Source organism: Juglans regia, chromosome 11 (genome assembly GCF_001411555.2).
Source record: "Juglans regia cultivar Chandler chromosome 11, Walnut 2.0, whole genome shotgun sequence".
NCBI lineage: Eukaryota > Viridiplantae > Streptophyta > Magnoliopsida > Fagales > Juglandaceae > Juglans > Juglans regia.
Genome location: NC_049911.1, coordinates 2,055,335 through 2,079,912, shown reverse-complemented (window position 1 = coordinate 2,079,912; position 24,578 = coordinate 2,055,335). Strand labels below are relative to the sequence as shown.

The window sequence follows — 24,578 nt, the reverse complement described above, 5'->3', positions numbered from 1 at the left end:
GGCCCTTATCCACTTTTGGCAAAACGCGAATCAGATGAGATCGATGTATGTAATGGGTTTTCTATTTCGGCGGCTAATTCCATTAGCCTCTATGTCAATGAAAGCCAAGCCATGCGCTTATCAGTGTCTCATATGTTTCAACAATTTTCTTGAATTTCAATCTAATCAATCCAGTTTTCTGTTGCTTGCTTGAATCTAACAAGCATTTAAAAGATAAAAAGGAAAACTTCAATACCCAGTACAAATAATATTGTCTACAAAACAACTCAAGTCTCATGGAAAAAGAAGCAGAATTTTTGAGTGCCATTTGGGTATATTTGTATAGTGATTTGATAGGATGATGTATTCTCCACAACAGTAAGTCAATGGAAATGACACAGATTGCATAGTGAACGAGAATGGTAGATATAAAACAGGAATGGACAGAAAGTGCTCAAAACTATGGGCAATTGTAATCCTTACTTTGTACCATATCTTTAGACAGGACATCGTGGTGGGAAACTTTCCTAGAAAGGAGCAATGAAAGGGCAGAATTTTCTTTTTCAGTATTGATTGGGGAATGTGATTCACCAACAATTCGACCTTGAGATGTCCCACACTTTCTAGGAGACATGTCAGAGGCTTTATTGTTAAAAGGGTCAGCATATAATTATAACCTCTTCAAATTATCACTCAATTTGAAATTATTCTCTCAAATTATCAACTTTTTTGATAATTATTCCCATAAAACTACTACAAATTCGCAATGTCTCCCAAAAAGATTCTCAAATATATAAAATGAAAACACATATTGTTAACGTCGTATTTCGTATACCTTTAGGCCAAGTTTTAGAAACTTGGGTCTTCAGGCTGTCATTTGTACACTCTAAACAAACACGGAGAATGAGGGCCTTGGTTGTGGCCGAGAGTCTCCGATATTAAAATTAGTATATCTCCTTAGTAGTTTGTGTATAAACTTAGAGGAATCAAAGAGCGTTCTTTGTACTTGAAATCGACTTTTGTACTAGATTTTAGGTGAGGACAGTGCTTCATTGACTTTGAGAGACTTATGTCATTTCCACTATTCATTTGTTAGAATCCTTTAATGCGGCGTGGTTTTTGAGGCGGCGTCATTAATACGGCGTGACTCCCTGATTCACTTTTTATAAAAGCATTTTCTATTAAGCCTCTCTATGCCTGCTGTAAGGAGATAATGGATTTTCCATATTTCTCGCCTTCCTACTAGTGCAGATCCTAGAGGGTAGTTTGCCATCAGGGTAGTGTCAGGACGACGAGTCCCCTCTGCCTTGACTATCCACTTTTTTCTCTAGAGAGTTGATTCATGGACGGGTTATGCTTGTGGGTCGAATACCCTGCTAAGGGCTCATTGACTCCCTTTAGCGGATGGTTGTAGGGCTCGGTTGGGTCCTCGGACCAGCCTCCCTAGTGGTTTTAGGTGGGTTTGCTTCTAGTGCCTTGGGGACCCCCTTACACCCCTATTAAGAAATTAAAAAAATAAAAGCCATCCAGGAGAGGGGGGGCCCATCACATGTTTCTCTGCAGTGCTTGTAACTTGAAATGACTTCGATTGGGCCTTTAAAGTTTTGAGACTTCCAATTGTGGGTCAAGCCCTCTGCTTCCGTTTAGGTTGTTTTGACTGTTTGTTGTTGGTATTATTAAGGCTATGGAAAATGGTCGAATTACAGACAAGGGCTTTAATCGATTATTGAAGCGTCACCGTTTTTCCATTTTGTCCATTATACTAGTTATACTGATCTGCTACCCCTAGCAAAAACTACTACTCCCAAACTCTCAAGTTCTTTGCATGGATAATGTTGCGATCACACGATGCTTTTTACATTTCGTAGTGCTCATTTTGACAGTCCTCCTTTGGCAGCCAAACAAAGGGAGAGAGAGAGAGAAGACAAAATAGATATTTAAGCATCGAGCATTAATATTTAATATATATATTAGAGATACAGATAGTACTGTTAGAGATAATATCAAACGGGGGAAAAAAAAAAAAAAGCACTCCTGTGAAAACTGTAGTAAACAACCCCGATGCAGAAGCTTTAGATAGAGACACTATTGGGGATTCCCTTGCCGCTGAGTCCACTTTGATCACTAGTGGGATAGAGTAAAGTATATGGCACGTTGACTGCTCCAACCCGATTTTTCAATTTCTTGTCATTGTTCATCCTTGTAATTCTGTCCTCAATATCAGCCAGCTTCTTTCCAAATCTATCAAAGGCTTCCAATGGCTGGGCATCCAATGTCCATTCAGGAGTATCTCTTTGCCCAAGATAGACCTCATCAGTAGAATGCCTTGACAGAAGTTCTATGAGGGCAACGCCAATAAGGGTCGGGAGCTGGGCAGTAATTGTTTTCAAGAAAGCCTTGTCAGGGTCTGACTTGAGTTCCTCATACTCAGGAGTGCCTTCTTCAGGCATAAAACGACGGCTTATTGTTGGCCGGTTTGGTAGGTAGCCTGCATAAGGGTACTGCCCAAAGTTGAGTGCTGCATGGAGCGCAGATGCAATCCATATAATGATAGTGCATGTTTCTACAAGCTCTTCACGTGTCTGCATTTTAGGCCACCAGGGCTCATCTTTCTTGTCGCCATGACCCTCCTCTCTCAGTTCCTTCCACCAGGACTGCAGCTCAGAGTCCTTTTGGACCATTTCATCATTCTTGTAATAGAAGGAGCAGTAGTCTTCAACCCATGTTCTGATAGCTGACCAGATTTCCAGCCCATCAACAGCATATGGATAGTCCTCAATCAGAAGGCGCAGACCATGTGGGGAACTTGAATCCTTAATTGCCATTCCTCTGAATGCAACAAAAGGGGAACATGTCATTTGAGATATATAACATCACTACGATAGTTTTCTTTAGGGATTTAGCCCAATTACACAACCAAAACTTGAAGTCCTGAAATTTGGCTAAACTTTTCTTTAAAGGTTATGCCTTTTGAAGTAAAGTTCACCGGTTCTGAAGTATCTTTGAAGTGTTATCCAGTTTCCTTAATTAATAAAGTCACAACATATTTCTGAGTTCTAAGTTAATTCTAATGGCAAATACCTTACGCAGCATGAATGTGTCACTATGTTCTAGAGTGTAACATTTACCTCTTGACGAGATCTGCCGGAAGCGCTTGCTCAGGAAAAATCCAGTTCTTATAAACTACTGATGACATCTCCATGGAATACTTTGCTGGAAAAACAGTTACTTCCAGAATTCCGCCACCATTAATGAGGATCTGCCGGGCAAAAGCATTTATATTCATGGTGTCGCGGAAGTGAGGATGAAGAAGCTTCTGAATTGGGTGAAGCACACTCAGCTGCCTGTTTGTCGCTATCACAAATGGTTCAATTGCAGCATGGGTATTTAACCTGTCATCAATATAAAACGTATTCAAGATGAGTTTGTCATATGGAATGGATTTATTTGCTATTCTTCATTGAAGAGGTGTACCAGTGGCTAATGAGCTGATGATATCCAGAGTCATTTACGGCTGCATAAGCTTTTGCCAGTTGCCAAATTGTACTTTCAACACCTTGTTCAGCTGGTGTGTAAACTTTGCTAATGGCACCAAACTGATCTCCCTGGGGATGGGGCAGGCTTAATTCAATTGCTAATGGCCTCAAAGTCCCATCGCTTTTCAAGAAAAGGATTGTCCTGCTGGCGTAAGTCTTTGTGGAAGTTGAGTTTATTCGCCTCAGATACGGCATAAAAGTATCATGGTAGTCTAATATGAACAACTTGTTCTTCTTGATTGCCTATGATGAAATACATTTCAACCATTATGGTTCACAGTTATAAGAATAGAGCAATGTAATTTAACTGCAACTGTAGTCTACTTTGTCCATAATCATTCTGTGGAATAACTGAATCCAGGAATATACCTCATCTATGCTGAGCCCATCTATGTTATTTTCTATGTGTTCTTTGGTAATTTTACTGGTCTGATCACCATATACTTCACGATCAAGCTTGCTTGTGGGAGGGAATTCCTGCATTAGCTTAGAATTAATATCAGAGTAAAAAGAAAAGAAAAGCAATTTTGAATTCTTTCTTGTCTCTACATGAATCCCTTGGGAACATTTGCAATGCAATCAATCATAGAAGCTGGAGATTACTTGAAGACTACGAATGATGACAGGGTTTACTCCGGCCAGCATCTCTCTCGCAAATTCTTCATCAGTTCTCCATGCAGACCTATCCTCTGCTCCAAATCATTGAAACACAACTATTAATTCGAAGAAAACGGTATTTGGAGGCACATGTATCCTAAAGTACTTGAATTTGTCATTAGACTATCCTGTCAAGTGAAAATGGCTATTCCTTGGAAAAAGATAGGATACCTTTAATCACTTGGGGCATTGGATATTTGAGGAGTCCTTCACCATCAGTTGGGAAAATTTCCTTTAGCATCTCCGCGGGGATGTTGTCCCTAATATTCTTAAGTACATTGTCAGGCAGCTTAATTCCTCCTTCATACAGGTTAAGCACGTCTTGGAAGCTGTCAAACTCGTTTGGAGTGCTGTCAAATAGAGATTCCAGCTCAGGTTGAAGGACTTGAGCTACGGATTTCAGTGCATAAGCAAGGAAGTCTGACATCTTCAAGTGACCAAAACGTTCATCTCTTGGAACATATATATTTAAGCTCAGAAGAAGCTTCAGTCTGCTCTCGGTTTTAGGATCTGTTAAGATTGTTACATAAAAATCTTAAACATAAAGATGATAATAGAAATAGCACCCAAATTATTCCAAGATCTTCAGTTAAAAAAAATCGGAGTGCATTAGATTCTTCAAAAACAAAAATGATACGGTAATAGACATCCAAATTGTTCCTAGTTTTTTAAATAAAAAAATAAGAGTATGATTTAAAGCTAAAAATCCTTTATGAGTCTAATTCATAATTATTTTCACCATCATTTAATGATGCTTCAAAAGGCAATAGCATTGTTTTTTGTATGAATCATGCCCTTCCCCTGCCTAAACTGAAATGCCTGTGAATAACTTAACTAATTCTAAGTAGAAGAAATGCCTAACCTGTCTTGGTTGGTGGTCGCCCAGTTCTCCCCCTACGAGGGTAAGGGTACTCGGCAGACCCTCCCAGAACTGGACGGGCATATTCAGGGTCCTCATCTGGATTCCCCAGATCATTGTAGTAAGCATAGTCATAGACCCTGTCCCACTCCTGAAGCTCTCCTGTTCCATCTCCTCTCAAGCTCACTAGTTCTTCCTCTCTGTACTTGAGCAGTGGCCCTGGAGTTTCACTTGGAAGATACGTCTGCAGAAAGGGAATTGCACCAAGATACAGTTCATAACTAAACAAGGTTACATGTCTTATATTATTTCATCTTCTTGTGGTTTTAATTGAACTTTGGAAAGTTCTGAACCGAAGACTGCATAATTAATTCATTACCTTGTTGGAGAAGAAAACACGGTCTTTTTTGTTTTTGTCTTCAGGGTAAACCCAGGAGTTGCAGACAAAGTGGATCCGACCTTGGCCTGGAACATCTTCAAGTGTAAGGCTTTTCAGGTAGAACTCACTGTGATGCTTGTTTCTTATTAAGAATGCTCCCAGAGTTCCTATGTCCTCGTCCCAGTCAAAGGTAACTTTGAATGCAGACTCGCCCGCTATTAAGGGTGTGATTGTGCTTATCCAGTTCTTCAAGTATGCTGGCTTTCCAAGTTTCCCTCGCAACCCTTTCTCTATAATAACACATCAAATTCAATAAGTGGATCCACAGAGATTAACAAGCCAATAAATCTCCAATTAATTAGTTTTGCCATTTGCAAAGATTTCATTTGTCCAGCAGAGGAATTTTTTATCTCTTGGAATTACTTTTAGCTGAGTTCAAGCTTGATAAGTCCGAGAAGCTTTTCCATATATAGTTAGAAAGCAGTCAAATATATCTTTTCTTATACAGAAACTTTAAAAAGAAATGATATCGCAGATTTTTTTGTACTTCAATTAAATTTCTAGACACTGATATTAGTTGCCTTCAGAAAAGCACTGTCATAAGAGCTAAAGAGGCCATGATATCAATTAACCATATTAAGAATTTTTCTCCCATATGTGGCATCAAAGTTAGTGCCATTTATAATGAACCATTAAACTCTGATCCTCTTGTGATAACTTCTTCAGCATCTTAGAGATCAAAATATGCGTGAAATCACAGTTTATTCCAAAAGTTTAAGCTGATGAGAGGTAAATTTAATCATTTATCTTTATTTTAACTATATGTTTTTTTGGTAAACTTCACTATGTTGTTCTCAAAATCTCAAAGATTATTTGCTAATTAAATGGTACAAATTTCACCACTCAATAAATACCATGAGTGATGTAAGGGGTGAAATAATAATAATAATAATAATAATAATAATAATAATAATAATGGGTGAAATTCTAAGAACTCAACCATACAGTTGTCATGGTATTTCTATATAATAATAATATTATTGTTCAAAATAATGATAATAATAATAATAATAATAATGTAATTTCTGTCGTACATGCTCAAATTTGAGGATTTGGTCCACATATTAAATATTGATATGAGGCAACGCATCACAGTCATGGGCCTCCATCAATCATCATAAAGAAAGTGCATTAGGTAGGTTTAAACAACCATATGGTCGTCGATCCTTGGTTGTTTCGTTTGACTCATTGTTGAGTCCAGTGACCAACTTGGTGATCTATCAAAAAAAGTATTCGTCTCTATCCTTGATCATGGCAATTCAAAAATTGCTCAACTCAAGAAAAGGCATGATTCATGATAATTATAAGAAGGAATGATGATTTATATATAGTGATGAAGAAAGAGAGGAAGAAAAAGGGATGTAACCCATAACAAAAATTGCAAACCCAGCATAAAGTTTGTCATTAGACCCTTAACTATCACCCAATCTTGACCTGAACTCTTATGGTCATAAGTAGTACTATTGGGAGTACGAAAAAACAAATAATGAAGAAAAGAAGAGCTTAGGAATAACAAACCAGATGGGTCGCCATTAACAGCGCTAATAAGCTGCAGAGAAACCCTGTGGCCTAAAAGCTCATGAAAACCATCAAGAATAGATGCATTAAAGTCGTTGAAGTCCAAAACGTTCTTCCTCATCAACACTACCGTGCCTTCAATCTTCTTCTTGTCCCCATCACAAGAGGTGATCGTTTTGATAATGTTATGAATCATCTAGAAGTAGTAAGCAGAAGAATATGAAGATGGAGGGAAAAGCTGGTTAAGTTGGTTTTGAGGTATTAATGCAAGAGAGAAGGTGTTTGGTATTTATAGGGAAAAGATTTACCAGCGCGGCATTTCCCACCATATGCACCAAGCTTCTCTTATCACTTATGCTCATGGATACGTTCCTTTCATATTATTATTATTATTGAAAATACAATTGGCCCTTTTTTACTCTAGAGATTACGACTGCGTTGATTTATCTACAATTTCTTGTTCATTACGTGTTGACATATCCTCTCAAGGACGTGTGATATACGTTCACAATCCCGAGATATTTATGTAAGAAATTGTAAAAAATTATAGAGAAATAATATTCTAGTAATAAAGTGATTATACAGAAATAATTTTATAAATTGACAAAATTTATCATATTATAAAATTATTTTTATTGTAAAATAGATATGACGGATCACATAAAACAATGTTAGTTTGTAAAATTAATTTTGTATAATTTTTTTATGGTTGTAGGCACTCCTCAAAATTATATTGTTATATATATATATATATTAAGAATAATGTTAGTATACCCTCTTATTTTGTTTTCATATTTTGATCGTTTATGTATTTAATTTTTTTATTTGGTGATTAAGGAAGTGACTATTAATGTATTGATATATTTTTTAATTTTTTTTTAAAAATATTTAGAGATATTAAAAAATATGAAAAATAAAAAAGATCAAATTTACTTAGGCGGCACTCCTAACGATCACTGATGAGTGGCGGCCTAGCATCACTTATATTATAATGCTATTGAGTCTTGACATTATATTAAAATTAAAAAAGTATATAAATTATTTTAAAAAAAGAGTTTTAAATGTGATAACTATATTTTTGTAGAAATTAAGTGATAACCATGTTTGAGAAATAAGAGAGAATTAAAATCACATATTTTTACTACTAAACTACAATATTTACAATTTACGTACGCTTTTGTTAAATTAGGTTTTGGAATTTATTATACAGTTATGATTTCAATGATTTGGCAATCAGATTGCAAAAGAAAAACTCTAAATAACTTTTGAAAAGTCAACAAGAATGTGAAATAAATAGCGTCGGTGAGGGGAGTAATCCGCAAAACACGACGTCAACAGTATCAATTAATGCAACTGTCGAGTACTGTACACGCAAGAATGTCCACATGGCATCCCATATTCTTACGTTGCCCAATCCAACAGTACCAATGCTGTTAAGGGAAAGGAAAAAGTTGGTACGCGGCTATCCCTAATTTTTGAATACCGTATCGAAAGGTGGATTAGTCAAAATATTAAAATAAAATATTTTAATACTAATATTATTTTGTATATTATTTTAAAATAATCAATATATAAATATATATAAATTATATTTTAAAATAATAATTTATATATAAATAAATTATATATAAGTCGGTACAGGTCAAAATTGAAATCGGTATGACCGGTACCGAAAAATTTCGACCGTACCAACCGGTACAATACGAAATTGAAAACAGTGGCTATGCCCATTAAACTTAACCGCCACTTGACCGATTGGGAAAAAATTTAATGATTGAAGAATTAATTTTAAGTATATTATTATATTTTTTTATTTTTTAAAAATATTTAAATATAATAAAAAATATGAATAGAAAAAAAAAATTTTACAAAATCAACTAACAGTATGAATGATTATTTATTACAATACTCGTCTTCCAGTACGTAATTAACTTCATTTCACGTTTACATGATCGCTTATATATTATATGATTATATTGGTGATTTCTGGAAATCATCATGTTCTTAATTGAGTGACAATTCTTTAATATTTTTATCTTGAAGCTTTGGATATGAGATCAGTTCAGACTATTTCATTACTAATCATAAATTTTCAATAATTTTTTTTTTATTTATTATTTTTTCAATATCATTTATAGATAATCTAAAATCACCTCAACATCTAATTAACGTATTAACCGAATCTCTCTCTCTCTAACTTCCTTTCTCTTTCAAAGTCTGCATCTGCATGCGTGTTGTTTGTTAGGATATATATATATATATATATATATATATTTATATAATATGAGGATCTGATTCATTGATCTTCTTATAGTATTATAATTAATTCCCTGCTTTTCCTCGATCGATATATTTTGTAAAGCACGTCTGTAGCTAGTTTTTTCACAGTAATTGGGATTAAGAATGAGTTGCCACAGGGGATTCTCGAGAACTAGTCTTCATTGGTGGCATTCATGAATCAATGCCAACATATATACGTATATATATATATATATATATATATATATATATATATATATTATATGCAGTGCGTGAACATGCAGCTTGCACGGTCAGTTTTGGAGGGTTTATGCATGCATGAGCAAATGGGTCGTCGTTGAAATTAACAGATAAGAAGGAAATATCTCAATCTTCTGTTTAATTTAAGAGTGATTATCTTATATATCACTCTTTATCTTAAATTGTATTATTTTAATATATTGATGCAATATATATATATTTTAAATAACTTTCTGTATCAACTACTTATAATTAATTGAAAAAATTTATTCATCATCCTAACTCCCATCATCCCATGATGTGGCATTAGATGATAGGTTCACAAATGAAATGCAATAAATAATTTTTAATCATCTAATGCCACATTATAAGATGATGAAAATTAAAATGATGAATAACATTACTCATTAGGCAGTACTACTGCATGCATGCCTAATTAAAATTACTTGAAGTGTTGGGAAATCTCTGTACTATATAAGCTTAATTGGTTAATTAATTTAAATTAGAACAACCAGAAAATGGATCTGCTTGTCTATTGATGGGGATGGATCAGTGGATGAGATTTAGATATGTGGCTGGCTAGCTAGCCTAAATCAATGAATGATGATCGTGCAAGAAAAAATAAATGCAGATTGAATATATAGGTAGGTAGGTAGGTAGGTGGCGAGTATGGAAAAACTTTATAATATTTGAAGTTCATGAATGAAATTAAATTACTTGCATTAAAAAAAATGAGAATTTCATGACATGATTAATGGAAAGAGGCCGTGTGCTTTAAGGCATCTCGATCTAGAGATAAATACACTAATGGGTGATCTTTTTTATGCATTAATTCGAGTCTAAATAATCAACTACCATGTATCATAATACGCAGCAGCTAGCACTCCAAAAAAAGGTTGAAAACAAATCATATATATCCCACTAGTTTAATTAATATTTAACTTGGATACGTAATTCCATATATTCATATATATGTTAGAGATCTAACTAGTGATCCAAGAAGTTTAAAATTATATTGATTTGATCAAATGATCGTAAAGTTTTAAAAAAATTCTAATTTAATTCACATTCGTGACAATTTATTGATGATCAGTTGATATTGATCCGATAATAATTCGTTCTTCTCATCGCTCTGTTTGCCTATAAACGTTTAATAAGGACCTAATACTATGACTGTACCTACATGATAAGGTCGATCCACATTAAATCAAAATCCCTAGTATTATTGAATAATTATTTGTAATTGAATGATCAATCGCGTGCATTATACTACCATGGGTTTACGTTTTGAGAAACAACACTTCATGAGCTGTTGGATCAGCAACGGTACACAAGGGTAGCTAGGCACAATTTATAATCTCCTTGGGATATAATATATATTTCTGTATGTAACAAAATCTCTCGAAATTTACAGCAAGGGTGACCTGATCTCTTAGAACTCATATTTCCCAAGATAAGAATACGTACATAATCAATCATCTGGTCTTGATTTGCTAACTTTGGACCAAATTAATTTCAGGCCACCTGACTTTTCAACGTTTCTTGTAATCTCATTTAAACAGCCAAACTTTCAGTACTGTCCTTTCCAACCAATAAGAATGGGTAGCTTTCGAATTGGAAATGGACCTTATTCAATCTCATATATATATATATATATATATAGTGCCTCATTTTTATTGGGTGTTTTTCTAAAAATAAAAATAAAAATTAATTGACAGAAGGATATTGATGAATCCTGGATTGTTTGATTATGTATATGAGATAAGATGAGATGAAATAAAAATTAAAAAGTGAATAAAATATTATTAGAATATAATTTTTTTTTTAAATTTAAAAAATTATATTATTTTTTTATATTTTGTAAAAGAGTTTAAAAAAATTATAATATAAATTAGATAAGATGAATTAAGATAATTTGTGTAACCAAACAAAATAATACTATATATATCGAAAATGGCACACGAGAATAACAACCAGTCCTTGATCAAGAATCAAGATGATCCGAAAGTCAAGGAAACTGGAAGACCGTCATGGGGCCATTAGTTGTATCTGTAAGTAATGCGTTTGGAGTAAGTAAATCCAAGATAAAGATAAAGATAAAGATAAGATGCACGATGGCAATTGGAAACATGCATGGATAAAAAGAAACAAAAATGATTTCGATCCCCGATATAATTATTTATTCATGTGTTGTTTGAAAGATCAAAGTCCTCATGATCGATCATGATCAGCCATCAGGTGGACTTCAAGAGATCATTGGCTTTTGATTTTTCTTAAATATATTAAAGTTCTACGTGGAGGTGGCGCTAGCTCTAACTTGGCCATCCAATCAAGAGCAAACCCCACCACCCCCTCCCCCCCCCTCTTTTTTCATCCCTTGTCCTCGACGACCATGGGCTCATAGAAAGAATTGGTGGCAGCCCCCATCCTTTGATATCCATGTCTGAATTTAATGATTGTTTTGATCACTGTAGCTTATTTGATCTTTTCAGTGGTGGTAGAATTATATCATGGTGTAATGGGCAGGATGGGTGACGAGATGCTGGGGGGAAATTGGATAGAGTGGTCATCAACAATACCTTCTCTGATCAGTTTGTGTCCTCACATTTAGCTTATGTGGGCCGCAAGTCCTTGGATCATTGCCCCATGGTGGTTTCTCTGGATAAGCCTTTTTATAAATATGGACCGGTTTCTTTTTGGTTTCTTAATATGTGGTGTTCGCATGATAATTTCTTATCTTGTGTGAAGGAGGCTTGGCGTAGGCAAGATTCAGCTTCGGGCCTATTGAAACTTGCTATTAGATTGAAAAGGACTAAGCTAGCCTTACGAGGTTGGAATAAAGATGTTTTTGAGTGTGTTGTAGGTAATATTAGAGCCCTTGAGGGAAGACTGGATTTTCTGGATAATCAATTACAGTTGGGATACTCGGAAGAAGTTGAAACTGATTATTTGATGACTAAAATAGAGATTGATGCCTGGGAAAAAAGAGAAGCTACTCGGTTGGGGCAAATAGCCAAGAAAAAATGGATTACGGAAGGTGATCAAAATACGAAGTTTTTTTCACTCAATCATTAATCAGAGACGGAAATAGGGGTATATTTCTTGTATGGGTCTTTCGGATGGTAGGATCCTGGACAATGCTGAAGATTTTCATTCTGAAGCCTCTCAATATTTCCAGGAGTTTTTGACGTCGCCTACGAAAGTGGAGCATGTGGATCTATCGGTTCTCATTGAGAAATCCATTTCTAATGAGGATAATAGTATGCTTTGTTTAGAGCCGTTCGAGGAAGAAGTTAAAGATGCTATTTTTTCCATTCCTAAACAAAGTAGCCCGGGGCCTAATGGATTTGGGTCTGGTTTTTTTATGTCATGCTGGGATATTATGAAAGAGGATGTTATTAAGGCAGTTAGAGAATTCTTTAGGGGCTCGCCATTACCTAGGTTTTATTCGTTTTCTTTTATTGTATTAATTTTGAAAATCCCTGATCCTTTGAGTTTTGATAAATTCAGACCTATTAGTTTGTGTTCTATGGGCTTATAAGGCTTTCTCCAAAATTATCGTCTCTCGTTTGACAATGGTTATTCATAAGCTGGTCTCTCATGAACAAGGCGCTTTTGTTCCAGGGAGAAGCATTTTTAAAAATATTACTCTTGCTCAGGAAATGGTTCACTCTTTGCATACAATTTTTTTTTGTGGTAATGTGATGATAAAGATTGATATGTCCAAGGTGTATGATAGGGTTGATTGGGAATTTCTTCTGAATGTGCTTCATGCTTTTGGCTTTTCGAATAAATTTTGCAATTTAATTGGGGAATGTGTGAAATCTCCGTAGTTTTATGTGATGATGAATGAGACTTTTAAATGTTTTTTCCAGTCTTCTCGGGGTCTACGGCTAGGGGATCCATTATCGCCCTATTTGTTTATTATAATGGAGGAAGTACTGACCAGATTGCTGAAGAAAACTTTTGTGGATGGTCGGATTGGAAATTTTCATCACCCTGTTGGGGCTCCCATGATCTTGCATTTGTTGCTGATGATATATTGATTTTTGCAAACGGTGGGAAGAAATCTATTAGAAACCTTGTTGATACGCTTGCTACATATGAAAAATGGTCTGGTCAACGAGTAAGCAAAGAAAAATCGGCGTTATTTCCTTCTAAGCTTATATCTCAAACTCGCAAGCGTGGGTTGTTGCGGCTTACGGGTTTTAAGGAAGGAAAATTCCAGGTGACTTATTTGGTTGCCCCTTTAGTTTTGGGGAGATTGACTTCTTGAGTTTTTGAGCATTTAGTTGATAAGATTAGAAACAAGGTGGCTAGGTGAAAATTGAAACTTTTGTCTCAAGGAGGTCGATTGATTTTACTTCAACATGTATTTTCCAATATGCCTATTCATCTTATTTCGGTGCTTAATATTCCGATGGCTATTCTCTCCTGTATGAATTCCATTTTGGCTAATTTTTTATGGGGGAAAGTGGATGATAAAAAAAAAGTGCATTGGCGAGGCTGGTCAAAAGTTTGTAAACCAACCCAGGAAGGGGGTTTGGGAGTGCGAGATATTAAGGAAGTTCAGTGTTCTCTTCACATGAAATTTGCTTTCCGTCTTCTGACTTCCAAGAGTATGTGAGCCGATTTTTTCAGAGTTAAATACTTAAAAGATGGTCACATTATGCAATATGTTCGGCGGCCCTCGGATTCTCGATTTTGGAGGTCAGTTTTATCTACTATGCCGAAGGTGATGGATAATGTTCAAGTTCTGATGAGGGGTGGCAATTCCTCTTTTTGGTTTGATCGTTGGTTGGCTTCGGGGCCTCTATCGGTGGGGGTGACGGAAATTCAAAATAAAAATCTTTGTATTCAAGATTGTTGGGTTGATCAGACGTGGGATGTTGAACTATTGAAGGAGTTAGTAGGGGATACTTCTACTGATGAAATTATTCAGACCAGGTTTATTGGTCGTAATGGGCCAGATGTGTGTGTTTGGAAGCCATCTCTAGATGAGAATTTTTCCACTACATCGACATGGGAGGCGACTCAAAAGAAAGGAAATTTATTACTTTGGAATGAGTGGTTTTGGCACTGCATTTTACGAAAGAGGATATCTATGTGCATTTGGAAGACATGGTTTAATGGGCTACTTGTGGATGATAGGGTGCAGAACAAATGTGTTTTACTTGCTTCAGTGTGTGATTGTTGCAGTTTACACCATGTGGAAACCATTGACCATGTTTTAGCCACGGACCAATTTGCTAGAGAGGTTTGGGATCGTGCTAATAGTTTTCTGGGCATTCCTTGTATACGGCAACGATTTTGGAACGCTAGAATTATTGCTTGGTTCACTTGTGGTAGAAAAGTGTCAATTACTGGTGTTCTTACAGGTATTATGCCTTGCCTAATTACATGGATTTTGTGAAAACGAAGATGTAAGACGCGTATGGAGGGTGTGAAGGAGAGCACTGATCAAGTTTGGAGGTCATTAAAGGTGTGGTTGAGGATTCTTGCGAGAGAAATCAACAATACTCATTTGCTATCTATGCATGACTCTCATATCTTAGAAGAAACTCAATTACTGGTCCCTAATGTTGTCAAGAGAAATCATAAGATCGTGGTTTGGTCAAAGCCCACTATGGGGTGGATGAAGTTGAAATGTGACGGCAGTTGCTGTAACAATACAGGCAGCTCGGGTGGAAGGGCTAATCTTAGGGATGCGGAGGGTAATATGAAGAGAGCTTTCTCTAGTTATTTTGGCAATGGTACTAATAATGAGGCTGAGTTAAAGGCTACTATAGAGGGGGTTCGACTATGTAAAAGACTGTCGTGTTTTAGAGTAGTCATAAAAAGTGATTCTAAAATTATTGTGGATTGGATTTGGGCTAGGAACTGTTCGTTGTGGTATTTATGAGATTATTGGGAAGTGCTCATGTCTGAACTTCAAGGGGTTACGTTCAGGGTGATCCATCAATTCTGTGAGGTGAATCAAGCTGCATATTTTCTTGCTAGACAAGGTGAGCTGGACTCTAATTCTATTTATTATAACTATGACCAGCTGCCAAGGAGTTTAAAGGGCATTGTCAGGATTGATAAAGTGAGCCTTTGGGCCATTTGTATGTAAGTGGTTGTGTGGTTCGCCTTTTTGTGTTTCTTTCTTCCTAGGCCTGTTTAGTTTTTTTCTTATAGGCCTAATTATTGCTTAGTAGTTGTGTTGGTCTGGTTGTTTTATTTTGGTTGGATACTAGGGATGGTTTTAGTGTTTTATCTATAAATCCTTAGTGTCGGTCTTGTTACCACGGTATTCCTCCGCAATAAGTGAGAGCTATTAATAAAATTGCAACGGGATCACTATTGGACATGTGACCTCTGGCTCTTCTAAAAAAAAAAAGAAAAAAAGAATCCTCCCTTCACCGAGGCTTTTATTAAGTTTTGGATACGAATAATATTAAATACAATTATATATTGTGTAAACACTGCGTATTATTTTTGAAAAAGAGTGAAATCTACTATTAATTTTTTTCCTGTAAATCTTATATTTATTTATTTATTTCAAAAAAGTGTGCGACGCTTGTACTGCAAAAATTATTTATCTTTAATTGTGGATGCACTAATCCAATTAGAGAAGACAAATTTTCCTATACATGAAAATAATATCCAGAAATTATCATATGGAAAAAAAAGGATTGATAAAAATGGCTAGTGCTTTCAAAATATTTAGACCAAACTATTATCTTTGTTGTAAAATATTTAGTTTTATGTCTTGTTCAAGTCAAATATTTCCATATAGTAAAATTCAACATGTTTGATGAACCAAATGAATTTGCTATTTTTTTTTTATCTATCAAGAAATAATTGGGAATGGCTTGGAGAACATCTTTCAAGATAACTTCTTTCCAGTAGCTGACAAGAACTTGGTTTTTCAATTGGTTATTCAAGTCCATATCTTATCAATTATGGAATGGAATGCAACACTTTTTGATCTTCCTACAACTATTGGTAATCCCAAATACTTCTCATATGATTTAGTAGACTTCACCCCTGCAATCTTTACAATAGTACTTTTTATGTCTGGAGGAGTGTTCTTGTTAAAGAAAATTGAGGTATTATCTTTGTTAAGCATTTAACCTGATGCTCCTTCATAGACCTCAAAAATATGAATCACTCAGCTCCACTCTAAAGAGTTAGCTTTGCAAAATATGAGGCTATCATCTACAACAATGAGATGATTGACACAAATAGGTCCCCTCTCAATAACGACTCTTGAAATGCTACCCCTTGCATCTGCTTGGTTTAGCAGGGATGTTAATGTTTCTACACACAAGATAAATATGTATGAGAAAAGTGAATTTTCCTGTCTTAGACCCCTTGATGGAAAAAAGAGTGCTATGGTTTATTATTGATCAATATTGAGTAAGAAATCGAGTAGTACAGTTCATCAAAAGTGATATATATTTTGATTAAATCTCATTATGCTCATAACTTCTTCAAAAAATTTCCACTCCACTAGAATATATGCCTTACTCATGTCAAGTTTAAGAGCCATATGGCTTGATTGACCTTGCATTTGAGAGTTCATAATGTGGAGAGTTTCATAGGCCACCAGAATATTACTTGTAATTAACCTGCCTGGAACAAAGGTACTTTGATTGGAGGATATTATCTTAGGAAGGATTTTCTTAGTCAATTGGCTAACATCTTAGGAACTATCTTATAAATAACATTGTACAGAATGATTGATCTAAAATCAGATATCTTCTAAAATCATAAATAACTCTGCTACTCAAGCGACTGACTAACACCGCTCATTATCATATTACAAAGCATCTATCTACTAACAATAGAAAAAGGAAAATGATAGGAATCCCGCTCCAAGGTCCCGCTCCAACATTTTATTTATTTTTTTAACTTAGTAATTAAAAAAATGTTGTTTAATAATATTGTGACTTTTTTTCTTTTTTAAAATATATTTAAAAATGTTAAAAAAATAATATGAAAAAAAAAGTTTATTAATCACTAAATAGAAAAAATACTCAAAAAAAAAATTTGTAAGTTTTGAAAATTGTACCATACCAATCAGAATTTTCGGTATTTGACATGCCAGTACAGTAACCGATATGGGAGAGGATTACGTTTCGTACCGGATCAAACATTGGCCATTTCGGTCAATACGTTTTCGGTATTTCGCCCGGTATATGAATTTCGACCGTTATTTAAAACCCAGTTAACATGAATCAGTGGCATGGTAACTTGGTAAATAAACTTTCTGATAAGGGTGTTTCGTAAAGGTGAACTAAAAAGGAGGGACTTTTTCGGTTTTTAATCTTTTCAAAATCAAAAGGGGGGACTTTTGCCTTTTTCGATTTCCGTAAATCAGAACATATATATATATATATATTAATTATTATATACACCCACCAACCGAGAAAGTGGTCGTCATCTCACCATAAACTACTCATGATGATGTATAAAGTACTGCTGTTTCTTTTCATATACCATCAGTACTAATATTTTATCTTAAAATTTAAATAATTTTATCAATAGTTGATCCATATTGAATTAGTCAAATATTTTTCATCTTAAATATTAACTACAATAATTTCATCTTTTTCTTCAAAGTTGAAAAGCACTATTTCATCTCCAAATACATTATATATTAATATCTTGTCTCTCTCTCCCGCGTCTCCTTTCTCTTTCTTCTTCATCTTCCTTTCCCACGTTTCATCTTCCCTTCTTCATTCTCTTCGTCCCTCTCTCGCGTCTCTTCTTCTCTGTTCTCTTCATCTATTTTTTTCTCTCTTCTCCTCTTCTTCCCTCTCCCGTGTCTCTTCCTTCTTCCTCTTCTTCTCATTTTTTTTCTCTTCTTCTCAATTTCTCTTCTCCCACAACCATTCACTCCCGCAACCGTTCTCTCCTGCGACAGAGCTCTCCAGCACAGCACAGCACAGCGGCAGCACGGCACTCCCAAGCACACGGTAATCATTTGAAACCCTAACTTTGATTCTAGCCCTAATTTCTTTGAAAGTTGGTTTGATTTTGTTGATGTTTGGGTTTGATTTGAAACCCTAACTTTGATTCTAGCCCTAATTTCTCTTAAAGTTGGTTTGATTTTGTTGATGTTAGGGTTTGATTTTGTTGATGTTTGGATTTGAACTTGTTGGTCTCGGGTAGTTTCTTCGATCTCTTGCCTCTGGTTGATGTTTTCTGTTTTATAAGATTTCTCAATGCAAGCAAGAGCAGAGGAAGTGTAAGCCCTTGCGATTCTGCGAACAATAAAATGTAGGAAGTTGGTAATCATTTGAAATTCCTTTGAAATAACCATTTGAATACCCTCGGAACAACCTCATCTTTATGCCAAAGGTCCCTTGGTGGCTTCGATCGTGAAAGATTTTGTCACTTGATGTTCTCAGATTTCTGGGATTTTACCTGCAAGTAGATGGATCTGTATTAATTACTAGGGACCTTTGGCATAAAGATGAAGTTGGTAATCATAAAGATTAATTACCAGGGACCTGCAAGTAGATGGATCTGTATTAAAATTTCTGGGGTTTTACCTACAAGCATTAGAGAATTCATGTATTTGGATTGTGAAAATGAAAATGAATATGATTGTTGGAGATTATAAGAGGTTATGAAAATAGAATTAATTAAAAAATAAAAATTAATTATAAAAATAAAAAATAAAAAATAATAATATTTTATTATTATAGATAGTGTGATGACTAATCCAATGTAGACTTTAAGTTTTGAATAGTTAGCTAAAAGTGAAAAAGTTACATATTCTTCAAATTTTGAAGAATGAAATAGCCAATCCAATGCCAATGCTCTAAGCTTCATATTAAGTTTTGAGCGCATCTTACGGCCTTTTTGATCAGAAGCAGATCGATCTGCTTGGAAGCCAAATATCATCATAATTATTTTTCATCTTAATTGATCGAGGTGAGTATTAATTATTTCATTCGTAGATTGTTTTCTGATCTGTACATTCTTCTTCTTCTATATTGAAATGTTAAAAAGATGTGCTTAATTGCCTTCAATCAAGCCTGAAGACGTTAATCCATTGAAAAGATGTGCTTTGTGAGTTGTTATTACAAGATAAACAGAAGTCTCCAACAACTCACAAGCACGTATATCTTTCAATGCTTTATTTACTCTCGTTAATTTATTACATGATATCATTCAATTGAAAAGTGATTTTTATGTTAACATTTTAATGATATTACAAATATGAAAAAAAAAAAAATGAAAACCCAAGTTGGGGAGGCCGGCAGGACGTCTCCCTCCACTACCAATCACCCATTGGTGGCTAAGAATCGAGCCACCAACTGTTTGCCCTTGCAAACTACTTGGTGGCCTGCATTCTACAATTAGGCTACCATGAAGGTGGCTTTATGAGAGCCATTATGTTAGCCCAGATATTGCCATGGCCCGATCTAGGCCACCACAAAGTGCCACCCAAGGCTTAGATTACCATAGGTTGCAACAGCCAAGGGTGGCTTTGTGAGCCACAATCCTGGTTTGCAATGGTGGTGGACACGAGTGTGGCCAGCACCAGGAAGGGAGACCCTATATCCACGAGTAATGTCCAAATCTTGGTTACTAGCCTAGCAAGGTTTATGTTTTAAGGCTCACTTTACAATTTGCACATGCTATGTATAATCAGCATGACATGCACATGATCACACATGCTACTTTAACCTTGATGTCCAATGCAATTTAATCCCTGATATCCTTACACATCCTTGTCACGAGTACCAACTAATTTTTGCTAGCTCATCAAAACACAAAAATTGTAGTTCTTGTGGATCATATGGAAGATGCAAATTTAGTTGTGTTGATTGTGAATTCATTATGGTCTTCGTGTGTTTGACACAACCGCATACAATGAGCTGCAAGAAATATGATCATCCATTTACACTTTGTTATACTTCAAAAGATGACTTTGGTGAATATTATTGTAATATTTGTGAAGAAAAGTGAGATCCATAGTGTTGGTTCATGTTGATTGCAGTTATCCTGCTCATCCTAAATGTATTCTCAGGAATACCTAAATATCAAGTTTGGAAAAACTTTCAAATATGATATTCACCAGCATCCTCTTGCTTTTGTTCAGAAAAATTTTGCTGGATGCTCGAATAGTGGTGATGATGGTTTAATAGATTTATCTTATGAATGTGCTGGGTGTAATTTCATTGTTCACCCATGGTGCTTAGCAAAATGAGAGAGAGAGATGGTTGGCATTGACATGTAATAGAAATTACATGGAGAACTGTTGTAAAGATCACTTGTTTATCCACTTACTTTCTTGTTGAACATAAATTAAACTTGATTTTAATATATAGTTAGTTGTTTTGTTTAATAAATAATTAGTGGTTATTAAAAGAAGAAAATTAGAAGTGTTGGTGGTTGAATTAAAGTTAATTATATATTTATAATCATGAGTGAAGAGGTAATTATCATACGCAACACTAGGATCGGTCAGGCCATATATATAAATATATATATATATATATATATACACACTTTTGTAAGTACGTACGCAAGTCAATAAGCTTATAGGGGTTCCAATATAAGGATGAGGGGATGACATTGATCATAAGGGTCAAATATGACAAGTATTTGAGAGATTTGAGTAGACTAAATATTTTGTTATATGTGGCTGTTATTCTTGATTCTCGTCTGAAAATTTTAGACATGTTATATGGTTTGAGACTTACGCACGATCAGGCATGGGCTGATCTTATTGCTGATATGGCCCGAGATACCCTGGCTGAATTGTTTGATGAGCTTAATGCAATTAAGGGTGATACTGCATCTACTATACCTACACTTACCCCAACGCCTTCTCCAGACACCGGGCCAACAAAGAAGTGTAGATTGGCGTGGATTAAGACTCTCGCACAGAATCCCATATTAGTCCGTCAATCTACAGAGGTGGTTTCGAAGTTAGACAACTATTTGTCAGGGGATCTTATTCAAGATGATGATGGTTTCGATATATTAGAATGGTTGTTGTTTTTAAGATGATGATGGTTTCGGAGTTAGACCATCTGGTAATTGTTGTTTTTATTTTAATATATTTTAATTTATTTATATTCATTTTGATTTCATCGGTATTAATTTTAATTTTCATTGTTGTAACAATACATGAGACGACTTAGACAACGTCTACCTCCGCTGCAATATGAATATGTGCTCAAACCTTAAATTTCAATGAGTTAAACTGTTAATAAAAAGAATACCTGCCCTAAATGTCACAGTTAAAGACTCAAATAACTCTATCTTTAGATTCTTAGAATATTGAATCATTTGTACGTACTATGTATTCAATGATTTGTAATGTTGATACAATGTCCCTTAGACACTTTTATGTTTGTAATTTTGTAATTGTTTAGCTTTTCAATTTTGTAATAGTTTAGTTATTATTATTACTTTATTATGCAGTAGACTAGTAGTCTGTAATAGTATTTCATTTACTCTAAATTAATAAATTTATATCATATATATATTATTTTTATTCATGTAATTTTATTTTTTAATCTAGTTTTTTAGTTTTAATTTTTTTAAATTCAAATTTTATAGATTCAAAATAGCCCAGAAGCTGTTTTTAGGCCTAAAAAAAAAACTTCTAAGCCATTTTAGATGCACCCTTGCAACTCAGTCTCTCACAACCTCAAAGGATTAGCATTTTTCAAAATAGCAAAATAAATTATGTTCAGTGTTCGCACACTGCAAGCTCATTTCTGTAGGCATGCACCCTTTTTTTCCCCTCCTCTCATGTGCAATTTTCATCTCATTACACAATCGAAAGAAAGAAAACTCAAATTTTTGATCTGAAAACTTCAGTTTTTCTACTCTTTGTTTAGGTTGTGAGAAAAAAAACTATGATGAAAAGAGGACCGCACTGAGGAATTGGGATATATGGCCGAATGAGTCAAAAGGCAAAGTGAAAAGCAAGAATGTAACCTTGAGACCCATGTGTCGGTCATCGATTTAGCCTAAAGTTGAGTTTAGACGTTGAAATGAATTGAGATGATAAAATATTATTAGAATATTATTTTTTAATATTATTATTATTTAAAGATTTGAAAAAGTTAAATTATTTATTATATTTTATATTAAAATTTAAAAAAATTATAATGATAAATTAATATAAATTGAGATAGATTGATGATCCAAACGAAGCTTAATGTTTTCGCCCTGCCCGAAAGTTACACGCCAGACGAGGGTCCCTCATTTTCACGGAGAAGAAAAAAAATATTTAATAAATATATAATGGGGAAAGCTTCTACCTAATAGAGCAAAAGAAAATGACATCCATTGAAAATTGGTAAACAAAAAAAAGAAAGGGATAATGCCATGCTCGTAGCATAAAATAACACTAACTTTATCTCTATGTGCGTGAACCCAGCTAACAATTTTTCTATTATTTTAATGGGAAATAATATTTATAGTAGTAAGTATGAAAGTATTGTATAATTATTTTTAAAAGAATTAATAAATATAAAATTTATATAAAAAAATTAATTTTTTAATAATAAATTATATATATTTTTTTAAAATGATTATACGATATTTATACATTCTATAATTATATGTAGAATTATTCTATTCTAATTACCATGATGGATAGAGAGAGATACAAGTTGTGGTGCGGTGGTGGAGCAGTTTTTAAATATTTCCTTCCTAATCATCCCTCAAAACTGATCAATGACCACTTGCCCCGTAGATGAAAGAAATAAAGTGTTACCATTCATTTTTGTTCATTGTCTCTTCATAGATAGGCTATATAATATATATGGATAGATTAAGGAGAGATTAAACCCTCGTTTGGATTTAGATGAATTGAGATGGTTTTAAATGAATTGAATAAAATATTATAAGAATATTATTTTTTAATATTATTATTATTTTAAAATTTAAAAAAATTAAATTATTTATTATATTTTGTGTAAAAATTTAAAAAATTTGTAATGATGAGATGAAATGAATTGAGATGATCTCAACTCACCAATCAATTCAAACCGGCTCTAAAGAAATGAGAAAAATCCACCACATTAATGGGAACAGTACTCACCCGGCCAATTTGTATTATATTGATTCTATTCTTTATATTATAAGAAAGAATAGAATGCTGAGGCTCATCATGATAAACAGAACAATTTGTAAATATGGCAATAATAGTTGTTGATCATAAAGATGAGATCCTACACATTAACTAATGATAAAGCATCCATCATCATGTAATGGCTAATTAGTAATATAGTAGGACTACTTTTCTTCATAATTAATCTTAAAATAATGCTTATATATAATAATAAATAATAATAATAATATGTGTCATAATAATTTCCAATCCACACTAAGATAAAAACATAGAAAATATTCAACTGGGCATACGTCCCTTTTGAACTGTAGGATTTTTCTTTTTTCTTTTTTCTTTTTTAAATAAATTTATTGAATACCCAGTTGAAGTTTTTGTGTTCTCCTCTATTTATCCATGTTACTTATGGAATTTTTGTCTCCATATTAATTAAAAATTCTTTTATGTTTGGGCCATCTTTGTTATCTTTTAGAACAAAGACCACTTCCATTCTTTTTGAAAACAGATCTTGTTTATAAAACTGGGTTATTTTGATCAAGCATCGTCCTTGTCTTTGATATCATATATTTTATTGTGAATATTATTTTTTAGTGCTTATAATATTATTATTACCATTAAGCAGGGTCACCAAAATTTCAGTGTTCTTTCCATAAATGATGTGAATGAAGAGAACACGAAAAATTTTATACACCATACTACTATCTCACTTTCATCTCACTAAGTAAGATGTGACACATTTATTATCATTAAATCATCATTTATTATGTTTCTTTATCATCTAATGATGATGAATATGTCACATACTAGTTAGTATAATTAAAATAGAATTAGAGTGAAGTGTATAATATTATTCGGAGAAAACACCAATGCATAACCCCAAAACTTTTTAACCGCTATTTCAATAACAAAAAACAATTCCGTGATATTTTATTGTAGATTTTATAATTATATTTTCTTATTTTACATTGGATGTTTATATTTTAGAGTAATTTATTTTAT

The 24,578-nt window shown here is 34.0% G+C and overlaps 1 protein-coding gene across 1 annotated transcript; it reads right to left on the bottom strand.

The window, feature by feature from the left end:
• Nucleotides 1–1,899: 1,899 nt before the first annotated feature.
• LOC109008078 (probable linoleate 9S-lipoxygenase 5) lies at nucleotides 1,900–7,269 on the bottom strand. Its single transcript, XM_018988031.2, has 9 exons — nucleotides 6,989–7,269; nucleotides 5,411–5,700; nucleotides 5,035–5,275; nucleotides 4,344–4,682; nucleotides 4,119–4,204; nucleotides 3,885–3,992; nucleotides 3,454–3,758; nucleotides 3,108–3,371; nucleotides 1,900–2,808 (listed from the first exon to the last, which is right to left on the bottom strand). The coding sequence occupies exons 1-9, from the start codon at nucleotides 7,182–7,184 to the stop codon at nucleotides 2,052–2,054; spliced, it is 2,586 nt and encodes an 861-aa protein (XP_018843576.2). The 5' UTR covers nucleotides 7,185–7,269; the 3' UTR covers nucleotides 1,900–2,051.
• Nucleotides 7,270–24,578: the final 17,309 nt, after the last annotated feature.